This window comes from Aricia agestis, chromosome 2, assembly GCF_905147365.1.
Source record: "Aricia agestis chromosome 2, ilAriAges1.1, whole genome shotgun sequence".
Classification (NCBI taxonomy): Eukaryota; Metazoa; Arthropoda; class Insecta; order Lepidoptera; family Lycaenidae; genus Aricia; species Aricia agestis.
Window position 1 is genome coordinate 18,046,136 of NC_056407.1, and position 24,324 is coordinate 18,070,459.

At 35.5% G+C, this 24,324-nt stretch overlaps 2 protein-coding genes across 2 annotated transcripts; one reads left to right on the top strand and one right to left on the bottom strand.

Annotated features, from left to right (window-relative positions):
* Positions 1–1,270: 1,270 nt before the first annotated feature.
* LOC121738068 lies at positions 1,271–3,425 on the bottom strand. The gene is made up of 2 exons (XM_042129896.1): positions 3,272–3,425; positions 1,271–2,545 (listed from the first exon to the last, which is right to left on the bottom strand). Exons 1-2 carry the CDS (start codon positions 3,402–3,404, stop codon positions 1,365–1,367), a joined length of 1,314 nt encoding a protein of 437 aa, XP_041985830.1. The 5' UTR covers positions 3,405–3,425; the 3' UTR covers positions 1,271–1,364.
* A 291-nt stretch (positions 3,426–3,716) lies between these two features.
* LOC121738061 (exocyst complex component 3) lies at positions 3,717–24,248 on the top strand. The gene is made up of 11 exons (XM_042129884.1): positions 3,717–3,851; positions 4,176–4,324; positions 6,638–6,833; positions 16,039–16,293; positions 16,531–16,812; positions 16,947–17,129; positions 18,090–18,248; positions 18,784–18,891; positions 19,163–19,342; positions 21,331–21,729; positions 23,760–24,248. The coding sequence occupies exons 1-11, from the start codon at positions 3,759–3,761 to the stop codon at positions 24,003–24,005; spliced, it is 2,250 nt and encodes a 749-aa protein (XP_041985818.1). The 5' UTR covers positions 3,717–3,758; the 3' UTR covers positions 24,006–24,248.
* Positions 24,249–24,324: the final 76 nt, after the last annotated feature.

A 24,324-nucleotide genomic window follows, 5' to 3' on the forward strand; every position in this document is an offset into this window, starting at 1 on the left:
ATGATCATCCAAATAATATTCTACAATGCAGCCGGAAACAGAATCATGGCCACTTTCTAGGTCCATGTAGTTTAAAAAAAAAAAAAAAAAAAAAAAAAAAAAAAAAAAAAAAAAAAAAAAAAAAAAGGTCCATGTAGTTACAGCAGTGGTGTCACAGTGAAGAGGCACTTTCATCTTCAATAATCTTCAATATCGAATTTAGGATATCCTAATTAAGGGTTAATTCCCACTCCTTGGATTTATTTTCAGTTTTTCAAAATGATAGCATAAATTCTCCCAGTCATTTCGGTTATTTCGTTAAACGCTTTTTCTGCTACCTGTAAACATAAAGCGTAATAATTATAATATTATATTACGCTGCATCAAAGTGTTAAAGGAGTTAAGCACATACACTGTGACACGAGAATTTTATATACCTACATATGTCTAAAAACGCAAAGCACCTAAGTCAAAGTATCAATCATTGTTAGGCGCGTTATATGATAGATTTCTTTGACAGTTCATTGTTTACGTAAATATAAGGTTTAAGTAAAATTGTTGTTTTATTATACCACATAATACTTACTCAGGCTACTTAGAATTGCATTATACAATAAAATAAACAAATAAAATTGATAAAACAAACGCTTAATTACCTGCTACTATAGCGATTGTGCGATCAGAATCGGAAATGTGGACGCGAGAATTTCAGTGATATTTTCGCGTATTACTATTTTTCTTCAATGAAAATCTTCAAATTTTCAGCACTATGACACGTCTTTCACTTTAATTATTAATATTAATCACAGTAACATGTAGTTTTCACATTGTAAAACTAAATTTAAACAAATTGAAAATCTTTGTTTTGTAAATTTTATGTCATAGAGTATTGATACAACAAAGGGACAAATGTCAAAAGAGTGTTGCTATTGCTTAAAAAGAACTCTCTACAAGGAACACGTACACACCCTAAAGTATTATCACTTATTTTTGTTACACCCTGTTTATATATATATATATATATATATATATATATATATATATATATATATATATATATATATATATATAAACAGGGTGTAACAAAAATAAGTGATAATATATATATATATACAAGAATTGCTCGTTTAAAGATATAAGATAATAAAATTAAAAAAAATAATAATTAAAGGAGGCTCCCATACAAAAACACAATTTTTTTTACTATTTTTACGTTCTAGTTCTATGTTTTTACCCTATAATGGTACAGAACCCTTCGTGCACGAGTCCAACTCGCACTTGGCCGTTTTTTTTTTCCTTTTGTATCTTTGTTTTCTGTGCACAATAAAGAATATTTAGTTAATTCATTAATTATTATACTTCTCAATTTGTCATAACTTCAGTAATCAGTAATCACTGTCTGAAATGTTTTCTGAATCTGAAGAACTTTGAGATTCTGTATCAGATTCATCATCCAACTCCATAGCACATTTATCAATTTCTTCATCTAAACGCCTATCTGTTTCAAACAAGTTATTTTCGATTTCCCGCACAAATTGGCATTGTTTTTTTAAATCCTTTGCGGTAATACATTGTAAAGCTTCTTCAATAATTTCTATAATTCGATTCTCAAAATTCTCCAAATTAGTATTTGCTAAGCGCCGTTTTAAAGGATTCCACAGATACTCTATTACATTTAAGTCATTGTGATATGGCGGTAATCTGGCTACTTTGTGTCCATGAGCTTCCAGTAGATTATCACTTTCAAATGTTAGAGATTCTTTATATTCTCTTATAATTTTGAACAATTCAGCCTTCATCATTGTGGAGTTATATGATATCCCTTTGCTAGTCAGCCAATTCTGCATTTCAACTTTAGTAGAGCTTAGGGTTGGTGCCTTATTAACTGAGTCTAAGCAGGAGGATACAGTGTCTAAAACCACCAAACTTTTAGGAGGTAAATTAGGGATTAATTTTTCTTGCAGCCACCGCACAAAATTCGCTCTATTATTATCATCACGATAGTCTCCCAACTTCTTTTGAGATTTAAAAATTAGAGGTTCTGTGATAAATCCCATCTCTCCTCCAGCATGAGCAACAATCCAGCGGGCACAGACTGCATCACTTGGGAGATCACCTTCTTGTTTTTCTATTTGCCAGATTTTATTCTCAGTGCAGGTAGCTCGTATATGAGTTTCTCCAATGAAAATTATCGGCAGACCTTCAAGTCTACTTACTCTTAAAAGTTTAAGGTACTTTTGCCTCCAGGCTACAATGTCATGTTGTTCTATTAATAGCATTCTTTTAGAACTGTATTTCTTGAATCGAAAGCCAAGTTGGCGAATGGTATTCCATAAACTAGTTCGTCCACATGTTAAATTAATATCAATTTTTAATTCAGTCAGAAGAATACTTAATGTCGGAATCTGTTTACGAATTGTGTACATTTCATGGATTTTATTTCTTATTGTACATAATTTGAAATTATCTCGAATTTTAATCAATCTCTTACATTTTTTTCTTTTACTTAAGGTACTTTTACTTTTGCTTTCTCGTGTTATATTGCTAATAGTTTTTTCAGATATACCTGGAAGTATAAATCGTCATTTTGAATCATTGAGCACTATAAAAACAAAAATATATTCTTAAACTATGTATACTTATTATGGATAAAATACTAAATTAAAGTACCCTCTTTCTAAATAAAATATTTGGTAAATACAATGTTTTGTCCATAATACATCGAAATAGTCGCTCGAAAGAAAAAGATAAAACATTCTTTAAAAACTTGAGAGGTGTCAAGGGTCACCCGAATGGAATGAAGTTATTTCTTATGTTCAAAAAACCTGTATACATATACACAAAAAAAAAAAGTTTTAAAAAACGCCATCTATTGACGCCCAGAATACTAACAACGCGTCGGTTTATTTAAAAAAAGCGCCATCTGGTTGACACACAGGAATACTATCAACGCCCTCTGCACCTACCATGCAGGTACTAATAAAAAAGTGTCGAGGTCAAAATAGGTCAAATATATAAAAGGTCAAATATCGTTCTGTCTAGCCCCATTTACGCCGAACGCGCAATATAGAACTCCGTTCCAAAAATATAAACAGACGAACATATTACTTATAACCTCCTCCTTTTTGGAAGTCGGTTAAAAAGGGAATAGCGTTTAGAACGCGCGTGACTAAGGGTGTAGTAATGAAAATCACTACAAAATAGAATCCGAGACTACATTAAGTACTAATTTTACGCTGAATTGTACGGTACATAAAGAAATGAGCATTGAAATAACGCAACGTATGTTTACCTGTCATGGCGGATACGCGCTGTCGAACATTTCTAAATGGAATTATAGGAGCTTTTTTCTCTTTTTCTCTATTACAATATGTGCGTACAGCAAGCACAATTTTTTTGTCACAGGTTTTTATTCGCTTAAGCATTTCAATAAACTTATAACAACCTTTAATGTTTACATCACAGATGTTTACATGTCATTTGTCAGTGATTGCGACAATCTGTAGGTATTTGCTTTGTATAGTGACATAATATACACCAATCAGATCTATTCAATCTTTACCATAAAAATGTTTTCCTACCAATCACAGTACTCTTCTCTTTTCTCTATGGTAAAACACACAGCGTACTTTTTTATTTAAAGAAAGTAAAACAGCTGTGCTGTCTGTTATCACTGACATCTGTCTATTCCAATAAATATATACCTAGGTACTAGTAATTCCAATTTCCAAGTCAGTCTTGGACCCTGGGTTGTAAAACTTTTATTTATTTTCTAAAAGATGAGCACTATGGACGAAATAGAGGAAGAAGCGAAGGCAGCGGCAGAGAAGATGGTAATGAATATGATGCAAAGACCAGGACAGCTAGAAAAAGTAAGCATTTGAATAATGTATTTGTAAATATGCCGTCATGAGCTACTTTACATTCAGCCACTCTCACTGCTCCTCGCACTGTCGGCAATACTTCCCTGAATACTTGTGCGGTAGTAACGCCGCGAGTGACTGCTTACACTCAGCCCTCTACTTACTTGCCGGCTGCCGCGTCGGGCCACTAGTGGCAGCGGCATGACGAGTGGCAACGCGAGTGCTTATTTAGTATTTACATTCTCGCGTGCTGCACACTTCTCCGCCCAACAGGGCTGAATATAAACGACTGTAAGAGAAACCTCAGTAAACATTACATTTAAAATGTTGTAGGTGGAACAATACAAGAAGAGAATCACACATAAGAAGGCATCTATAGAAGCTCAATTGAAATCAGCAGTACAGGGTAAATTAGATGGAGTAAGTGTTGGGCTAAAACAGCTTCAAGAATGCTTGGATGATGTTCATCAGATCAGTCAAAAGTAATTACAAAAAAACCTTTTCAACTATTTTACCTTTTTGAAGGCAAAATATATTTAAAAAGAATTAATTAATATGCTACTACTATTACTAACTACTTGATCCTCTATAAATTATAAAAGAAGTATGATCATCTATAAATAATCTAAAATGTCACGAGAGTTGATCTATATTGAATTACTTATTATTGACAAAGTATTAATGATGGTACTGTATGAAGAAATATATTTTTTTAATTAAATACTTATAGTAATCTGGGAGCACGGCAGTGCTCCTGCCAAGCTTTTTAGCAAAGGCACGGCCGTAGCATACTTTTTGACACCCCCTTTATCTTTGATGTTAACAAAGCTAGGGATTTAGAATTTCGGTGACTAGGAGAAAGTATTAAAACTAGCTTAACCTCCAAATTACATAACATTTCGATAAATAGTTTAATAATTACGGATGATCAAAGTTACAACATTTTGTCACTCACTGACTGACAGATCATCAAAATTCTAAGGTACTTCTAGCAGACTTAGAACCTTGAAATTTGGCAACAAGGTAGGTCGTTATCCACAATGAAAGGAAAAATTATGAAGCTGGCCAAGTGCGAGTCGGACTGGCGTACATAGGGTTCTGTACCCTAAATTTGTATGGAAGCCCCCCTTAAATCACAAGTTTAAGTAATTTTTATTACTTATTATTAAAGTTGTAATACAATTAAGTATTTTCTGAAATTTTCAAAAAATACTTAATTGTATTTTTTACCATTATGGATATAGAGCAAAAAAGGGCAAAAAAACGTGTTTGTTGTATGAGACCCCCCATTAATCATTTATTTTATTTTAGTTGGACTATTAGCTTTTATAGCGACAACAAAAGTACATAATTTGTAAAAAAATTAAAATATCTAGCTATTGCGGTTCTCGAGATCTAGCCTCGTGACACAAGGACGGACGACAGACAGACAGCGAAGTCTAGACGCATTAGGAATAAGCTCCCGTTTTCATCCTTTGGGCAAGGAAACCTAAAAACTGAAAAGTATAATATAACTTTATTAAATAAAATAAAAGATTTTTATGTTTGTGGCTTTGCAAGAACATTAAAAATGAGTTTGGACTTCATAATAATTATTTTACGTACAAAAGGAAAAATAGTGAACAAAGTTAACAATGAAACTATGATGATTAAATTCGATTAAATCTCAAATCAGAACTGCGAATTACGATGTACAGTGTACACTCCATACTCGCTCGATAGATGGTGTAGCACTCCCTTTATATCGCGGTATCGCTTGTTTGCGGAGTATAATTAATACTATATCGAAAGTAACATCGGTGCACGAATAACCTCCTGAAAGTTCAAAAGTTGTTGGGCTATCGTCATAGAATTTGTACTTTGTAGAAGTACCTACCTGTTATTATCAATTAATTTTACCTACGACCTAGAATATATACCTAGAGATAGAGAATGGGTGCTAAGCTAAGTACAGAAAAGTTTTAACGTGACCTAAAAAGAAAAGAAACCTTAAAAAAAAGAAATGAAATCCCACCAAAACATTAAATGTAAAAAGGAGCCAAGCAAAATATTGCATAGCCAATAGCCATGCAATATATCTATCGTAAAAAGTTTTCAGATCACATTCAAGCCAAGCCTTCAACTTATTTTGTAATTTAAATCAACATTTAGTGAATTTATCAATAGTTTTCTTTATTTTATAATTATTATAGAGGTTTGGCAATGAGCACTAGAGAAATATAATCAGCGACTGATTGGATTTATTGGGTACCATCGTCCACATGCGTCGTTACATACAAAAAATACTTTACGCTTGCCGTTTGTGTAAGTATGAACTACCCCAAATTTGAAGTTTTATATCTTGTGCTCATTGGCGAGCCACTATAATAATTATAAAATAAAGAAAACTATTGATAAATTCACTGAATGTTGATTTAAATTACAAAATAAGTTGAAGGCTTGGCTTGAATGTGATCTGAAAACTTTTTACTATAGATATATTGCATGGCTATGCAATATTTTGCTTGGCTCCTTTTTACATTTAATGTTTTGGTGGGATTATCACATTACTTCTTATTCAATATTTTTGTTTTAATGAATGAATTTGAGGTTTGATGAATGAATGAATGAAAATGTGCTAATTATTATCATGATTGTAAGCCTTTAGTGAGGTTAACTAATAAATTAAGAATTACAACAGTTTTAATTTAAGTATACAAACATTTTCAGTTATTTTATTAGTCAAAAATAATTATTTTACAATAATCTGAAAGATTTTCATTGTTAAAAAGATAAAAATATGTTATATTTTATAGGATGGATGAACTAGAGGATCTGTTGAAAACAGTGCCTCCTCTAGTGGCATCTCTTCAGCCAGTTCGAGAAGAAGACTCGAGGCACTCACAGTATGTTACAGCTATGGACAGTCTCAAACATATATTTACAGTGCCAGAGAGTGTTGCTAAAACCAAGCAGTGGATCGGTGAGGGGAAGCTGCTACATGCTCATCAGGTAAGTTTAATTAAACTCTTTAATAAAATGATATTTTTATTTATTTAGCCTTTTGCTTGAAGTCCACCCGAAATCCGAATGCTTTATCCTCTGGGCTTGTCAGTCGTAATTACAACAAGCTCCTAAAAAGGAAAGACATCTTTTAAATTCAAAATAACTAGAGATCGCCCAATGGCCAAAATTCGATCTTAGTTTCAATGAGATTAGGACCACTACCTACATTTTGTAAAAAAATATTGACTTTATCATATTTTTTAGGGTTCCGTATTTTCAACTCTTGTCTCTGGGACTTCGCTGATCTCAGACAGGCCGTGTGAGCATTGTCTAATATAGGTTTTCAATTTGTCAACTTGTTGTCAACAGACTTAAACCATAAATAAAAGAGTATAATTTGTATGTATAGGCTTGTCACTCAAAAATCTGTCATCTTTGTATGTGTATGTGTTGTAGTGTGTGTAATGTTTTATCTGTTAAAAAATGTATGATAAACCATAATTTCAAAATAATATTGGCTTGATGCACACCTTTACTATAATATAAACTATAACGTTCTGTGCAAAATTTCATTCACCTACGTTTCCCCATTTTTCGTCAAAATGGGATACAAAGTTTCTCTCGCATATCTAATATATAAAATTCTCGTGTCACAGTTTTCGTTGCCATACTCCTCCGAAACGGCTTGACCGATTCTCATGAAATCTTGCCGGGACAGCTAGTTAATATATAGTATTAATAAGTAATAATAATAATATTGTGAACTATGAGTAATGCTATCTACGGTGGTAGATGCACTCTACCTGCCATGTGTAGCACAACTCACCTGCTTATTATAGTTACCTACACACTGATTGCAGATTATCAGAGAGAATTTTTTTTAATTATTTAGCCTTTTGTTCCTAATTGTCTGTTTTTACAGTAGTATATAAGAGTTTTCTTGTTATATATTATAATCTCTTAATTCGGTGTCAAAGGCCTCCTTCAGCTCTTTCCAGTATTTTCTACATTCTACTCTTGTTTAGACTGGACAAGAATAAAAAATATACTATAATATTATTTGTTTTTAATATAAAAAATTGGCCTGACTTTAATATAAAAAGCCGGCCAAGTGCGAGTTGGACTCGCCCATGAAAGGTTCCGAGCAGCAATAAGGTTTATTTTTATGAAATTAAAAGGTTTTTGATTTATTTTTATATCTCAGTTGATATAATGAAAAGTAATTTAAGGTTTACCATTTAAGACGTATAAAAAAACTACTTGTTAGATCTCGTTCAAACCAATTTTCGTTGGTAGTTTTAATAGTATTTTTTTTTTTATGAAATAAGGGGGCAAACGAGCAAACGGGTCAACCTGATGGAAAGCAACTTCCGTCGCCCATGGACACTCGCAGCATCAGAAGAGCTGCAAGTGCGTTGCCGACCTTTTAAGAGGGAATAGGGTAATAGGGGAAGGTAGGGAATAGTTGAGGGTAGCGAAAGGAATAGGGTAGGGGTTAGGGGATTGGGCCTCCGGTAACTCACTCACTCGGCGAAACACAGCGTAAGCGCTGTTTCACGCCGGTTTTCTGTGAGAACGTGGTATTTATCCGGTCGAGCCGGACCATTCGTGCCGAAGCATGGCTCTCCCACGTATATGTACATCATATATTTTTTTTGGACTTATCATGCCCCTACTTTAGAAGTTAGAGGGGGGGCGACACACATTTTACCACTTTGGAAGAATCTCTTTCGCAAACTATTCAGGTTAGAAAAAAATTATATTAGAAACTTTAATATGAATTTTGAAGACCTATCCATAGATACCCACACGCATAGGTTAGATGAAAAAAAAAATTTTTGTTTCAGTTGTACCTACTACCTACCTACCCCTAAAATTTTTAATAATTTTTCCATTTTTATATCAAAATATTAATGCGGTTCACAGACTGCATCTACTTACCAAGTTTCAATAGTATAGCTCTTATAGTTTTGAAGAAATGTGGCTGTGACATACGGACGGACAGACAGACAGACATGATGAATCTATATAAGGGTTCCGTTTTTTGACATTTGGCTACGGAACCCTAAAAATTTATATGGATACTATTTTGTCAACAATGTATTTACTGTAACTTTATAATATTTCCTATGGTTCGATTTTTCAATTGTCTCATATTACACTAGGCGAAATATCTACGAATAATGTATAGTATCTAGTATCTACCAATATACAATAGATACCATAATATGTCACTAATCTATTTTACCAATGGCGTGTATCTGCAGGCACCTGTCCCACTCACTTCTTGCTTAACCATAGCGATCTTAGGCCCGTATAAATAGTTAGTACTTAAGATGCGACCCAGTCTCAAGACGCGATTCGGCTCTGTGATTGGTCCAAAATTTGACAGCCAACCAATCACAGAGCCTGAACGGTGGCTTAAGACCGAGATGCATCTTGAGTACTGACTATTTATACCAGACTTAGGCCCGTACGAGACAACTCTAAGGCCGCTATAAATAGTCAGTACTCAAGATGCATCTCGGTCTCATGTAGGGTTGTTGAGGAAGTGATTTTGAGGAAGAGGAGGAGGAAGAGGAATTTTCACGCGCAAATTTAGAGGATGCGGATGAGGAAGAGGATATTTTTTGAGAAAGAGGATGCGGATGAGGAAAAGGATGATAGGAAATTATAAATACTAGCGGACCCAACCCAAAAGTCTTTGTCCTGTCTGTACATAACTAGGTACATAGGTACATTACACAAAAATTAATTAAAAGGGTATTTTCCAGTGGACCAAACTATGAATCTAAACCATTCTCAAAACACACACAATAAAGAATCATCAAAATCGGTCCAGCAATTAAGGAGGAGCTCAGTAACTAGTCTAAGAAAATTAATTTCAAAATCGACGATCAGACCGAATAATTCGTGTAGTTTTGAAAGTTGGTACAGTTTTCCTAAAGGTGTCCAGATGAATATACTAAAAGTCCCCGAGGGTGGGGCAAGAGCAAGGTGGGGTAAGGGGACGGGGGGAAAGATCTCTTTTTCAAGGTTTTCGCTTGTGACTCGAAAATTATTTAAAATATCTCTTTAGTGACTTCTACATTAATTATCTACATTAAATTTACTATAAATTACGTCCAAACATTTTTACTGTACGATCATTACTTTAGGAAATACAGAGTATTAAAAGGGTACGCTCGCGCTGTTTTCCATTCAAACGTATTCCCCAATTTACTCCCTGGACAATGCGTTTAGACAAATGATTTTTATACAATACTATGATCTGTTAAAGCTACGTTAGATTTTTTCTAAATTTACTAATTAAAAAAAATATGACCCTTAAAAATTGCAAAAAATGAATGCCCAGTAACCCGCAAATCGACCGACCATAAAATAAATTTGAAAGATGTTTACGATAAAATAATTATAAACAAAAAACTTTTTGAAAAAAGCTTTTATGTAAATAGTCTAAAAAGAAGAAAATAAATTTCTCCTTAAAAATCCTCCTCCTCAATATATTGTACAATTTGCATGAAAATAAAAGCTTGTCGCGCGATTTGTAAATAAACTACATATTATGTAGTACCAATTTAACTGAGTAATTAATATTATGTATTTTTTTATAAATTTATCAAGTACTTACTGATAGATTAATAAGTCTCGCGACAAGCTTTTATTATCATGCCAATCCATACTAATATTATAAGTTTTCAATGTTCCTGGGTCTTGGATGTGTATTAAAATAAAATTTCAAAAATCTTAAATATATTTTATGTATAATATTATAAAAAATCCAGAAATATATCGATGCAATGAACATTTTAGTTCTAATACGATTAAACAGATGGCGTTTTATTTTTGACTTTATTGTAACATAGAACTAATCATACTTATTAGTTAGTATGTTTTTGTTTATAGTTTTTAATACGTTAGAATATTATGTTTAATAATATTATCACTTGGTATAATAATAATCAATCTATCTTATCGAACTCCTACTGCATTTCTAATCCATACTATCCATACTATCTATACTAATATTATAAATGCGAAAGTATCTCTGTCTGTCTGTCTGTCTGTCTGTCTGTCTGTCTCGCTTTCACGCCAAAACTACCGAACCGATTGTAATGAAATTTTGTACACAGATAGTCGAAAGCCTGAGAAAGGACATAGGCTACTTTTTAACTGGAAAAAAGGGTTGTAAGGGGGTAAAAATCCGTAAATTTGTTCAAATTAAGTTACTTCCAAAAATACACAATAGATCGCGCCGTGCCGTCTCCTACACGCTGACGCTTGCGCAAAAGTCTTTCTATAAGAGGTGGTATCATCTTACATTTGATTATCGGTTTTTTCGATTGTCATTTCTTTATTTACTTTATTAAATTACTAGCTGTTGCCCGCGACTTCGTCCGCGTGGACTTCAGTTTATAGCGCGCGATGTCAACAAAATTGGTGTCAAAAGCTTTTATAAAAAACCCTGGTACCCCTTAAATCAATACAGCTGTGCAGTGTGCACACAATAAGTATTTCATTTTTTTATATTAAACTTTATATTTTATGCCAAATTTTAAAGCTTATTTAGCCCTCCAATTACACAACTTTACCCATAAACTATTTATCATTGATAGATTTAAGGCTACGTCACTGCACAGATAAAGTACTGAGTTATTTAATACCGTAGAATAGATATAACAATCGAAAAAAATCGAAACTTAAATGAAAGATGATACCACGTCTTATAGAAAGACTTTTGAGCAAGCGTCAGCGCGATGTAGAAGACGCACGGCGCCATCTATTATGAATTGTTGGAACTAACTTAATTTGAACAAATTTACGCATTTTCACCCCCTTAAAACCCTTTTTTCCAGTAAAAAAGTAGCCTATGTCCTTTCTCAGGCTTTAGACTATCTGTATACAAAATTTCATTACAATCGGTTCGGAAGTTTTGGCGTTTGGCGTGAAAGCGAGACTGACAGACAGACAGACAGAGATACTTTTGGCGTTTGGCGTGAAAGCGAGATTGACAGACAGACAGAGATACTTTCGCATTTATAATATTAGTATAGATTATGTGCACACTGCACAGCTGTTTTTGGGTATTTTGATTAATTAAGGGCCGCGCTACACCGGAATGGCGCTGCCATGCGAGGCGAGCACTTTCAGCGCTGCCATTCCGGTGTAGCGCGGCCCTAAGAGGGGTACCGCTTACCAGGGTTTTAAAAAGTTTTAAAATTTGACACAAATTTTGTTGACACCGCGCGCTATAAACTATTAACTAAAGTCCACGCAGACGATGTCGCGGGCAACAGCTAGTTATGAATAAAAACAATATTATATAGTAAAGTAGGTATGATTAGTTCTGTTACAATAATAAAGTAAAAAATAAACGCCATCTGTTTTCATATATTGGAATTAAAATGTTGATTGCATTGATATATTTTCTGGATGGAATATAGGCCAACACGGTACACTCGAACTCCTTTTAGAGCGCCTTCTGTTGTCAACTTGTCACATATATTAGAAATGCAGTAGGAGTTCTATAAGATAAGATAGATTGATTATTATTATACCAAGTGATAATATTATTAAACATAATATTCTAACGTATTAAAAACAATAAACAAAAACATACTAACTAATAAGTATGATTAGTTCTATGTTACAATAAAGTAAAAAATAAAACGCTATCTGCTGAATCGTATTAGAACTAAAATGTTCATTGCATCGATATATTTCTGGATTTTTTATAATATTATACATAAAATATGTTTAAGATTTTTGAAATTTTATTTTAATACACATCCAAGACCCAGGAACATTGAAAACTTTTTGTTCCGCCTGCGGGACTCGAACCCAGGACCCCCGGGATGAGCGCTGGCCAGGCGCAATGCGAATTCATTTTCATCGATATTTTCATGGAAATAAGATATTTTCCCACATCAAAATGTAGCCTATGTCCTTTCTCAGACTCTAGAATAACTGTGTACAAAATTTCATTGCAATCGGTTCAGTAGTTTTGGCGTGAAAGCAAGACAGACAGACAGGCAGACAGACAGACAGAGATACTTTCGCATTTATAATATTATTAGTATATTAGTATGGATAGTATGGATTAGAAATGCAGTAGGAGTTCTACATAAGATAAGATAGATTGATTATTATTATACCAAGTGATAATATTATTAAACATAATATTCTAACGTATTAAAAACTATAAACAAAAACATACTATCTAATAAGTATGATTAGTTCTATGTTACAATAAAGTAAAAAATAAAACGCCATCTGCTGAATCGTATTAGAACTAAAATGTTCATTCCATCGATATATTTCTGGATTTTTTATAATATTTTACATAAAATATGTTTAAGATTTTTGAAATTTTATTTTAATACACATCCAAGACCCAGGAACATTGAAAACTTTTTGTTCCGCCTGCGGGACTCGAACCCAGGACCCCCGGGATGAGCGCTGGCCACGCGCAATGCGAATTCATTTTCATCGATATTTTCATGGAAATAAGATATTTTCCCACATCAAAATGTAGCCTATGTCCTTTCTCAGACTCTAGAATAACTGTATACAAAATTTCATTGCAATCGGTTCAGTAGTTTTGGCGTGAAAGCAAGACAGACAGACAGACAGACAGAGATACTTTCGCATTTATAATATTAGTATGGATAGTATGGATTAGAAATGCAGTAATAGTTCTACATAAGATAAGATAGATTGATTATTATTATACCAAGTGATAATATTATTAAACATAATATTCTAACGTATTAAAAACTATAAACAAAAACATACTAACTAATAAGTATGATTAGTTCTATGTTACAATAAAGTAAAAAATAAAACGCCATCTGCTGAATCGTATTAGAACTAAAATGTTCATTCCATCGATATATTTCTGGATTTTTTATAATATTATACATAAAATATGTTTAAGATTTTTGAAATTTTATTTTAATACGCATCCAAGACCCAGGAACATTGAAAACTTTTTGTTCCGCCTGCGGGACTCGAACCCAGGACCCCCGGGATGAGCGCTGGCCACGCGCAATGCGAATTCATTTTCATCGAAATTTTCATGGAAATAAGATATTTTCCCACATCAAAATGTAGCCTATGTCCTTTCTCTAGAATAACTGTATACAAAATTTTATTGCAATCGGTTCAGTAGTTTTGGCGTGAAAGCAAGACAGACAGACAGACAGACAGACAGAGATACTTTCGCATTTATAATATTAGTATGGATAACTTTGTACTTTATCTATGCAGTGATGAGTGACGTAACCTTAAACCTATCAATGATAGTTTATGGGTGAAGTTGTGTAATTGGCGGGCTAAATATACTTTAAAATTTGGCATAAATAAAGTTTAATTTAAAAAAAATGAAATAAGTTATGTGCACACTGCACAGCTGTTTTTGGGTGTTTTGATTTAAGGGTACCAGGGTTTTTTTATAAAAGCTTTTGACACCAATTTTGTTGTTTGAACATCGCGCGCTATAAACTGAGGTCCACGCGGACGAAGTCCGGGCAACAGCTAGTTGTACAATATATTGAGGAGGAGGAGTTTTAAGGAGAAATTTATTTTCTTCTTTTTAGACTATTTAAATAAAAGCTTTTTTTCAAAAAGTTTTTTGTTTATAATTTATTTTCTGTTTTTTAGTTATCTCTGGCTAGATTTCTGCATGACTAAAAAGTAAATTTTCATTTAACAAAAGTGACCGGATTCAACCGAGTATTTTATGAAACCCGGCTGTCAGTCACGTCATTTCACGTCACGTCACGTGACGTCACGTAAAGTCACGACATGACACGACACGTAACGTCACGTCACGATGAGCCCTTTCATTTGATACCCATATTGCAGAAGTGCATTAAAATAACTATTCCCTTATCTTGGATGAGCCGCCATATTAGATGTAGAATGACATTACATTCGTTTTTGAGTTACTCTCAAAAAGCCCTTCCATTTAATATCCATATTTTAGGACTGCATAGAACAATAATTATTTCGCCATCTTGGATGGTCGGCCATATTGGATTTAGAGTGATGTCACATACCAAATCGTGCATGGTCATCCAAACTAAACGCGTATGCAAAATTTCAGCTCAATCGGTTAAATATATCTACTTCAAAATTGAGTTCCAAAATTACACCGTAACATACATACTTACATACATACAGAGCAAGTTAAATAAAAGCTTTAACGTAGTGGTATAGACTCATTCTTCCTGAAGATATTTAAAAAGAATAAATTTAGATAGGATCAACTTTGAAGGAGGAATCACGGGAATACGTAACCTTGATTAACTGTACCTAGAGACAGATACAGATAATCGGCGTAACGTAGTCCTCTGATTCCTCCTTCAAAGTAGAGTCTATCTAATTTTATTTATTTTTTATTATTTTCAGGAAGAGCCCCCCTCCCCCACCCGGCTCTTGTCCCGCCCTCGGAGACTTTTATTATATATATATATATATATATATATATATATATATATATATATATATATATATATATATATATATATATATATATATATATATATATATATATATATATATATATATATATATTCATCTGGACACCTTTAGGAACAACTGTACCAACTTTAAAAACTACACGAATTATTCGGTCTGAATTCCTTAATTTTCCCAGGCTAAACATACACAACAACGCACACAAAAAAAAAGATGAGTGAATGATACAATTCTCTGGCTCTGGCGTGTGCGTTGATACGCGACGCGCATGCGCAGTGAAATTCCTCATAAGTTCCTCTTAAATTTTGAGGAAGCGATAGCGGAAGAGGATTTTTTTATTTTTATTTATGAGGATGCAGTAACGGTTGAGGAACCCAAAATATTGCGGAACTTCCTCATTATGAGGAAGCGGAAGAGGAATCCTCAGCAACCCTAGTCTCATGACACGGTTCAGGCTCTGTGATTGGTTGGCTGTCAAAATTTGGACCAATGACAGAGCCGAACCGTGTCTTGAGACTGAGATGCATCTTGAGTACTGACTATTTATACCGGCCTTAGAGTTGTGTACGACATATACCAGTAAGGCTGGTATAAATAGTCAGTACTTAAGATGCGACCCGGTCCAAATTTTGACAGTCAACTAATCACAGAGCCTGAACCGTCTCTTGAGACCGAGATGCATCTTGAATACTGACTATTTATACCAGCCTAAGATTATTACAAATTTCAGTGCTTGAGTGACTTGGAAAACTCTCGAGACGATCTACTGTACGAATTACATCGACTTCCGAATCAATCGTCGCATGACAAGATTATGCTAAAGGCGTATTTCGAAGATGTTGAGGTGGTGTCTAATTTACTTGAGAAACAAATAAAGCTCATTTTGGCCAGAACTCTTAATACCGTTAGAAAGGAACCAACTGTAATTGTTACTGCGTTACGTATCATCGAAAGGGAAGAAAAGAGAGATCAAATGGCAGTGCAGGTATGCAAATTATTAATTTTTTTACAGATGTACACGAGCTAAAGCAAAGCCTAAGTTTACTTTCTTATCCTTAACTTATAAATCATAAAATGTTAATAAAGTATGCACTATACTCTATAGTAGGTATAGTATAGTTACGAAATTTTGAAACACTTGAACATGCACACGAAAGTTTGAAACTTTTTGGTAAGTACTTACAAATATTTTCAATTTTTCTAATTTCCAATATATTTCCAGCAACAAGATCAATCTGGCTTCATTCCGCCCGGCAGACCTAAGAACTGGCGGAACAAGGCCTTCGAGGTTCTAGAATGTGCTGTGGCGCAACGAGTAGAGGGCACCAGAGTTGACGAGAGGGAGGACAACAAACTGTGGCTGATCAGATACTTGGAGCTGACTAGACAGCTCATACTAGAGGACTTGCGAGTCGTCAAGACGCTGTGCGTGCCGTGCTTCCCTCCGCACTACGACATCGTCAACAAATACGTCAACATGTACCACACATGTTTGTCGACTAGTGTAAGTTTTATTTAAATATTTTTTTGCCTAATAGAATTCTTGAAGAAGAAGAAGGCTTCGTTTCCACCGGGACTATGTTACGAGGACTGATTTTATAATCCAATTTAAGTTGTATGTTTATCTCATGTTTTTAGCTTCAAGACGTAGTAAACAACGGTTTAGAGGGTAACGAGTATGTGACGTTGCTATCCTGGATATTGAACACATACCCCGGGCCCGAGCTGATGTCCAGCCCGGAGGTGAACGTTGATGTGTCATCCCTGCCACCCCTGCTGAGCAAGGAGACCATGAAGAAGTTGGAGGATGAATATTTGCAGGTACCATCGAGGAAATTGATTCCTCGGCAGTTGACGGACCTAAGTCGTTTGGTCGGATTATGTCAATTCATTGTTAGCTGTCATCAATCGGATGGGTTTGACTTAAAACAACCAAATTACTTAGGTCCGCCATCTGCCTGGGAATCAACTTCCCTGATAGTACATTTCTTTTACTATGTTTACATAATATACGTCTCTTAAACAAGTAGTATCAGAGTAGTATCACATTGAATAAAAAAAGTCACAAAATGAAATTTATTATTATTGCTACCGCCATAAGGAAACTTGCGGCGAGACCGTACTATTAAGACTCGACACGACACTTCGAGTTCTATAGACATGAAAACGTCAGTGGGGCGTTACAAACGAATTGTAGTGCGGTCTCAGCTTATTTCATTCGCCTCCAGAAAAACCTTTAAAAAAAACAACCCTGAAGCACAAAAGACAGAATGAACTAGTAGACCGATTTCAAACATTAGCTGATAAATCGGCGCGTTGTACCACATGGTACCGCTGCATGTGTACTATTAACGGCTCAGCAACGCATTAAGAGGGCGCGCGCTGGCCTATATGACATACTACGTCAAGCGTTAAGAACACTTCTAAGTCGGCCTACTGGTGCGTTCTGTGGTGTGGTGTGGTGTGGTGTAACTCCTGTCTATTGTGCCTAAAGTTCAAACATCGAATCAAGACATAAAAAATTATTTTAAATGTCAAAATGTGAAATTCTGTGCCTTGTTATTTTAGTATTTACTATAGTTAGTAGTTAGGCAAGTACTATAATCAAAATAACGAGGCAAATATTGACGGTATGTAGCCGTCGGATCTATCGTGTCAAATGTCGTGCCAGATAGACATAAAACAGCTGTTTGACACGATAATTGACACGATATACCTGACGGCTACATAGCGCCATACAATTCTCATTAAATACAAACCATACAAACTTGAACGTTCCAGAAAATGGAGTCAAACTACATCGAGTGGATGGAGAAGACGCTGGAGGCGGAGCGCGCGGAGTGGGGCTCGGAGCGCGCGCCCGAGCTCGAGCCGCACACCAACGCCTTCCACACGCACACACCCGTCATCGTCTTCCAGATGATCGACCAGAACTTGCAGGTGGGAACAGATGGACGAACGTACCATCAAGGAAATTGATTCCTATTTCCTAAGCAGTTGACAGACCAACGTCATTTGGTCGGATCATGTCAATTTAATGTTAATTGTGACCAAACTACGCAGGTCCCCCATCTGCCTAGGAATCAACTTTTCTGAGAGTTTAGTGGGGCGCACACAGTTAAACTTGGGTCACGGATAGTAATAGGCGCAATACAAAAATTATATTATGTCGAAATAACCAAAATCGTGACCCGCCCCACCAAATTGCAGTATGACTACAGTTTGGGGGCGGGGCCGCGATCTTGGTTATCCTCCCTCATCGGACCGCTCATGTTTGTTACGCAATTTTTTGCTCTTCAAACTCTTTTCTGTTATTATTTACGATAGTATGATTTTTGAATCCTAATCAAAATGTCGAATTAACTACCTAATCAAAAAATGCTATCGTGCAGGGTTATAAAATCTGAGTCAAATTAAGCACTGTTATCAATTCCTAAAATGATTGTCAATTTGTAAAACCTAAATCTTTTTTCAGGTCACTGAAACGATCAGCAAGGAAATTACATTTAAAGCGTTGCTACTGAGTATAGAACAAGTGACTCGCTTTGGAAACATGTACAGGGAAGGCGTAGCGCAGTTTAAGGTAAACTGAGAAACAATATTATTTAAATCATGTTAACATATTATTATTTGCATATTTAGTATCAGCTCTAAATAGAAATCAACTTTTGTTGTCAGCTCTTTAAATATCTAAAGAAAAATAATGTGACTTTACGTCGCAACTGTGAGCTCTCGCGTGCATGTGGCGTACGCGTTTGCGTGTAAATGTATATTAGTTTTTTTGTATTAACATTTACGTGCTTAAAATTATATAGTAAAATACTGAATTTTAACTATTAATCTTTGCCATGTAGAAGCAGCACTTCGCGGACCGGTCGCGCGTGGCGTACTTCACGCACCACATGATCACAGTCGTCAACAACAGCGCGCAGATGGCGCGGCTGGCGCGGCAGACGCAGGCGCGCCGCTGGCCGCCCGGACAGCACGACGCCCGCGCCGCCGCCACCATCGACCGCCTGCATCAGACCTTCCAGGTGATCAGCATATTATAAGCTGAACCGGCAAATGTTATTTCTCTATTAACCACCCACGTCCCACTAACGTCCCACTCGCCCGTTTAGGTATCGAACTGTAAGTACCCCTTTAAAGGGGCAGATCACAAAGGGACTCACAAGCGAGCGGTGACGCGCGCGCAAGATTTTTTTGTCGCATATATCTACGTACTGATTTAATCGCTGCGACATAATCGTTATTAATCTGATAAATATGAATAATTGAAAAAAGTCAAAGAAATATTTCAATAAAGTAATTTAAGACTTTAAAATACAAAAAAAAAAATTAAAAAAGACATTCGTGACTCAAGGTCACTTGCCATATTTAAATCAAAACTACATGGCCATCTTCGAAATAAAGTCACACGGTAAATATTAATATATATATATATATATATATATATATATTTTTAATATATTTAGTAATATACATATATACTTTATTTTTTATTTATGGTTAAATTATTTTATGTATGTTTAATAAGAAATATATTTTATACATCTTAATTCGTAGCATAAACCTAAACAATTACATCAGTGTACATATTTTATGTAGTCCATTTTGACTTATAATTACCCCGCTATCTATTTATTCGTGAACTCTCTTGCCTTGCAGGGTTGCCTGGTAGAGATCGCTTATAGCGATAAGGCCGCCCTTGCCCACATTAATGTCTTAGTTTTTAAGTATTTTAAGTCTGTTTGTATACCCATTTATATGTGAGCAATAAAGTGTTTATCTATCTATCTATCTATCTAAAAAAAATACACAAACATAGCAAATAAACCAATTTGTTACAAACAAACCGCATATTACACATAAATAAACACAAGTTACTATGTTTAAGTTGTAAAAAATTCCTGACCAGCTCCTACACTATAATCGAATATCTATTATAAAATATACGTTGGGTTACTAAAATGTGATTATTACTATAAAAAAGTTTGCTATTAGTAGCTATAGTAATTAAAAGAAGATTATTTTATTTTCTAAAAGGTGACAATCTTGATTTCGTCAGAAAGCGCACATGTAGGCAAATATAAATGTAGGTACCTACCACTGCGCGGTCGGAATTTGAACTTTATAGTATCGCAGCATGAGTTGTTATTATTTTAAACGGGTTTCACGAGTGGGAATTCTGTTGGTACTACTAATATATATTCTGTGGTTATACTATATAACGTATATAAAATCCGTTGCGTAGTTTCAAAGATCTATGCAGCATAGTATGCATGGATTAGGCTGCGTTTCCACCAGAGATGTGTTGCGAGGAATGTGTTTTTGAGAACCAGTAGAATCGCTTCATTGACGTGACCTCGCTCAGCGCAGCGATTCTATTGGATCTTTAAAACGCATTCCTCGCAACACATCTCTGGTGGAAACGAAGCCTAACCCTACGTCAGCTGTCTATCCCTGTATAACACTGACCTCCCTTATACTAGTACGCTGGACTTATGATATCCTTTGAAGTAACTGCGGTTTTTGTGCCTATTTGAAGCGGAATCAGCGCCCCCAAAAACTAGTTTCTACAACGTCAGATTTAGTTCTCTTTCCTCGCATTGGGGGCGCTGATTCCAATTCAAATAGGCACAAAAAACAGCTGGGTATCATAAGTCCAGCGTACTTGTATAATGGAGGTCAGTGCTGTATAAGCATTCCATTTACTGCGATATCTACACGGAGGGAAGCGACTTTGTTTTGTACTATGTAGTGATTTACAACCAACCTCGACACAAATGTTTTCAATTATTGCAGACGGTGAAGACGGTAAGAATCAAAGTTAGAATTTTTAGGTTAACTTAAAAATTTGTTCAAGAATGTTAAAACTCTAACTGCTTTCGTTATGTTCTGTATTGGATTCTTATCGAGTACTCTACTCGGTAGGTGTAATCGGAGATATCGCGAAACAGCGCTCTCGGCCAAGCGCTCGGTATGTTTATATGGATGTACTGTAATGAATACTTTGTTCCAGGCGTTGCGAGATGAAGCTGTAAAGTTCTTATTGGAGGAGGCGTTTTTGGACTTGGAAGAGCATTTCGATGACCTCTTCACCGCCAAGTGGCAAACTTCTAGTGTACCAATAGACGTCGTCTGTGTCACTCTAGAAGACTACTTTCAAGACTACAACCACCTGCGAGAGAAAAACTTCGAATATGTTATAAACGAGGCTCAAAATCTAGTATACAAGAAGTACATTACGGCAATGCTGTCCAAGAAAATCACGTTTAAAACCGTCGAAGAGGCGCAGCAGGCGGCGACCAAGATCGTGAAAGAAGCCAACCAGATTAAATCCTTCTTCAGGAGAATCGCTTCCAACGCTGAGGGTGTGAATGTTGACTATCCGTTTGAAGTCATCAGCATGTTGGCTGAGGTAAGTTAGATTTGTTATATGCATTTACATTGACGAATGTTTACCACTTACGTGCATAATCTCTATTATAATGTATCGAGATTATAATACAAGTGTGCGGATTATTTTATGTATGCGAGCCGTGTATGTATATCGTGTGGCTAGTTCAGAAACAAAGAATTCCTTGCATGGGCGTACCCAGGTTCTGGGCCAGGGGGGGGGGGGGGGGGGGGCAAATTACCCAGTTTAGGCGTTTTTCCGACGAGACTAAAATTTTCAATTGTTAAGCCAGTCTATAAAAAAGGGAAAAAAACAGATATGAACAATTTTCGACCAATAACTCTAATCCCTGTGTTGTCAAAAATATTTGAGCAGGTAATGTTTTAAAAGGTTTACAGCTTTCTTAAGTCAAATAAAATTCTTAAGCCAGAACAATTTGGTTTTCAAAAAAACAGCTCCACGACATTAGCATGTTTTAATTTAATAAAATACATCACTGAGCCTTAATGCTAAGCATTCTGTAACTGCTATCTTTTTAGATCTCTCAAAGGCATTCAATTTTGTCTCACATGATGTATTATTAGACATATTACACAAGCAAGGAATTCGAGGCGTAGCTAACGACTGGTTCAGAAGCTATCTAAACAAAAGGTATCAATGTGTTCAATTGAGTGTAATCAAGGGTAAACATAGAGCTACTTACAAGTCATCATATGTTCTTAATTCTTATGGCGTACCTCAAGGCTCAATACTAGGACCCCTATTATTTCTATGTTATATAAATGATTTTCCTGATATAATAATGTATAAATCTATTCTTTTCGCAGACGATACTACAATATTGATACAAAATAAAAATAAAGACACACATGCAGCTGAAATAATTATAACACTAAAGAGAATAATAAATTGGCTAAATTCAAGAAACCTAACACTAAACCTTGCAAAAACAAAAATAATTCAATTTCAATCTCACAACACCAAAAACAACAATCTAAACATTTCTCTCGATAATAAAAATAAAGAGGAAGTAAGTTCCACTCCATTCCTAGGTATAACTGTTGATCGCCACTTGACTTGGAGAGATCACATTGACAAAGTATGTCTTAAATTAGAGAAATTTGTATACGTCCTAAGAAATGTAAGACATGCTGTGTCCGAAAAGGCTGCAATTTTAGCATACCATGGTTACGTCGCGTCCGCCTTACGCTATGGTCTAATAATTTGGGGTAATTCTACCGATTTCGATCTCGCTTTTCGAACACAAAAAAAATGTATTTGCCTGCGGAGCTCATTTCTTAGATAGGTGTAAGCCATTATTTAAAAGACATTCTATTCTACCCCTACCCTGTCTCTACATACTAGAAATCTGTACATTTGTGCATAAATATTGTGACGATTTTTATACAAAGAAAACCGAAACAGCAACCAAAAGCTGCAGACACCATAACAAAATCTGCATTCCTGACCAAAAGTTAAATATCTGCAGCAAAAATGCTTATTGTTTTGCTGTTAAAATATATAATAAACTTCCAAAAATATTAAAGGACCTATCTTTGAGAAAATTAAAAACTGAACTTTTTAAATTGCTACTATCTGAAATGTATTATGATGTGAATGACTATTTAATTGACAAAAAATTAGCATTATAATCTAAACGACATTGACATAAATTAAAATAACAAATTACGCAGATTCTGGGCCAGGGGAGGCAAATCAGATTTTTTGTAAGCTAGGTGTTTATAAAGAATAAAAAATTAATAATTTTTAGTTGTAAAAATATTGTATTGCAAACAAATGGCAAAAATTCGTTTTATTATTTTTAATTTTTATAGATGAAAGTACTAAATAATATACTTAGTAGGGATGTCAACATGATCCAGGGGGGGGGGGGGCAGCTGCCCCCCCCCCCTCGGTACGCCCATGATTCCTTGCCATAGTCCAGATGATTCAGAAAATTAAAACATCATCATCGATATATTATGTAATTACTTTTCAAAGGCATGCTTTAGACCTACGAACTTTAGAAAGAAATTGTGTGTGTCATCCAGGTGATTCGCTGCGGTGACGCGGAGATGATATCATTAGACCTGCACGGTCTTCTGGACAAGTGTCCGGACATATCCGACGAGCACCTGGCGCGGCTGCTGGCGCTGCGGGCGGACCTGCCGCGCGCCGCCGCACGCGACACCGTGGCGCACGTACGCGCCTCTCGCCCCGCCCCCCGTCCGCACGCACACGCGTCTCTGTTCGCCGATATTACGTTCACCGACCGCCTGCTGCCATTCACGCTCTGAGCACGTGACGCTCGGGCCCTGATGCCGGGGGTGCCCGAGCTATAAATCCTTCGGACGGTCAAAAAAGAGGTTATGCATTTGCGCCGATGCGCACTCAAACGACTCTCTGTCATGAATCCATATTTAACGACGGACTGCTGCCTCACTTCACGCTCGGTCACGATCCTTCGCTAACCGACAAAAAAGGGCTATGTTCTATTTGAAGGATTTTTCTATGTTACTGTAATGCACGAGCCTTTCACTGATTTTTTAACTGCTTGTTAACCAGTATTTCTGTAAACGCACAGTGTAAACGCAACATTTTGTTGCCCGAAAAAAA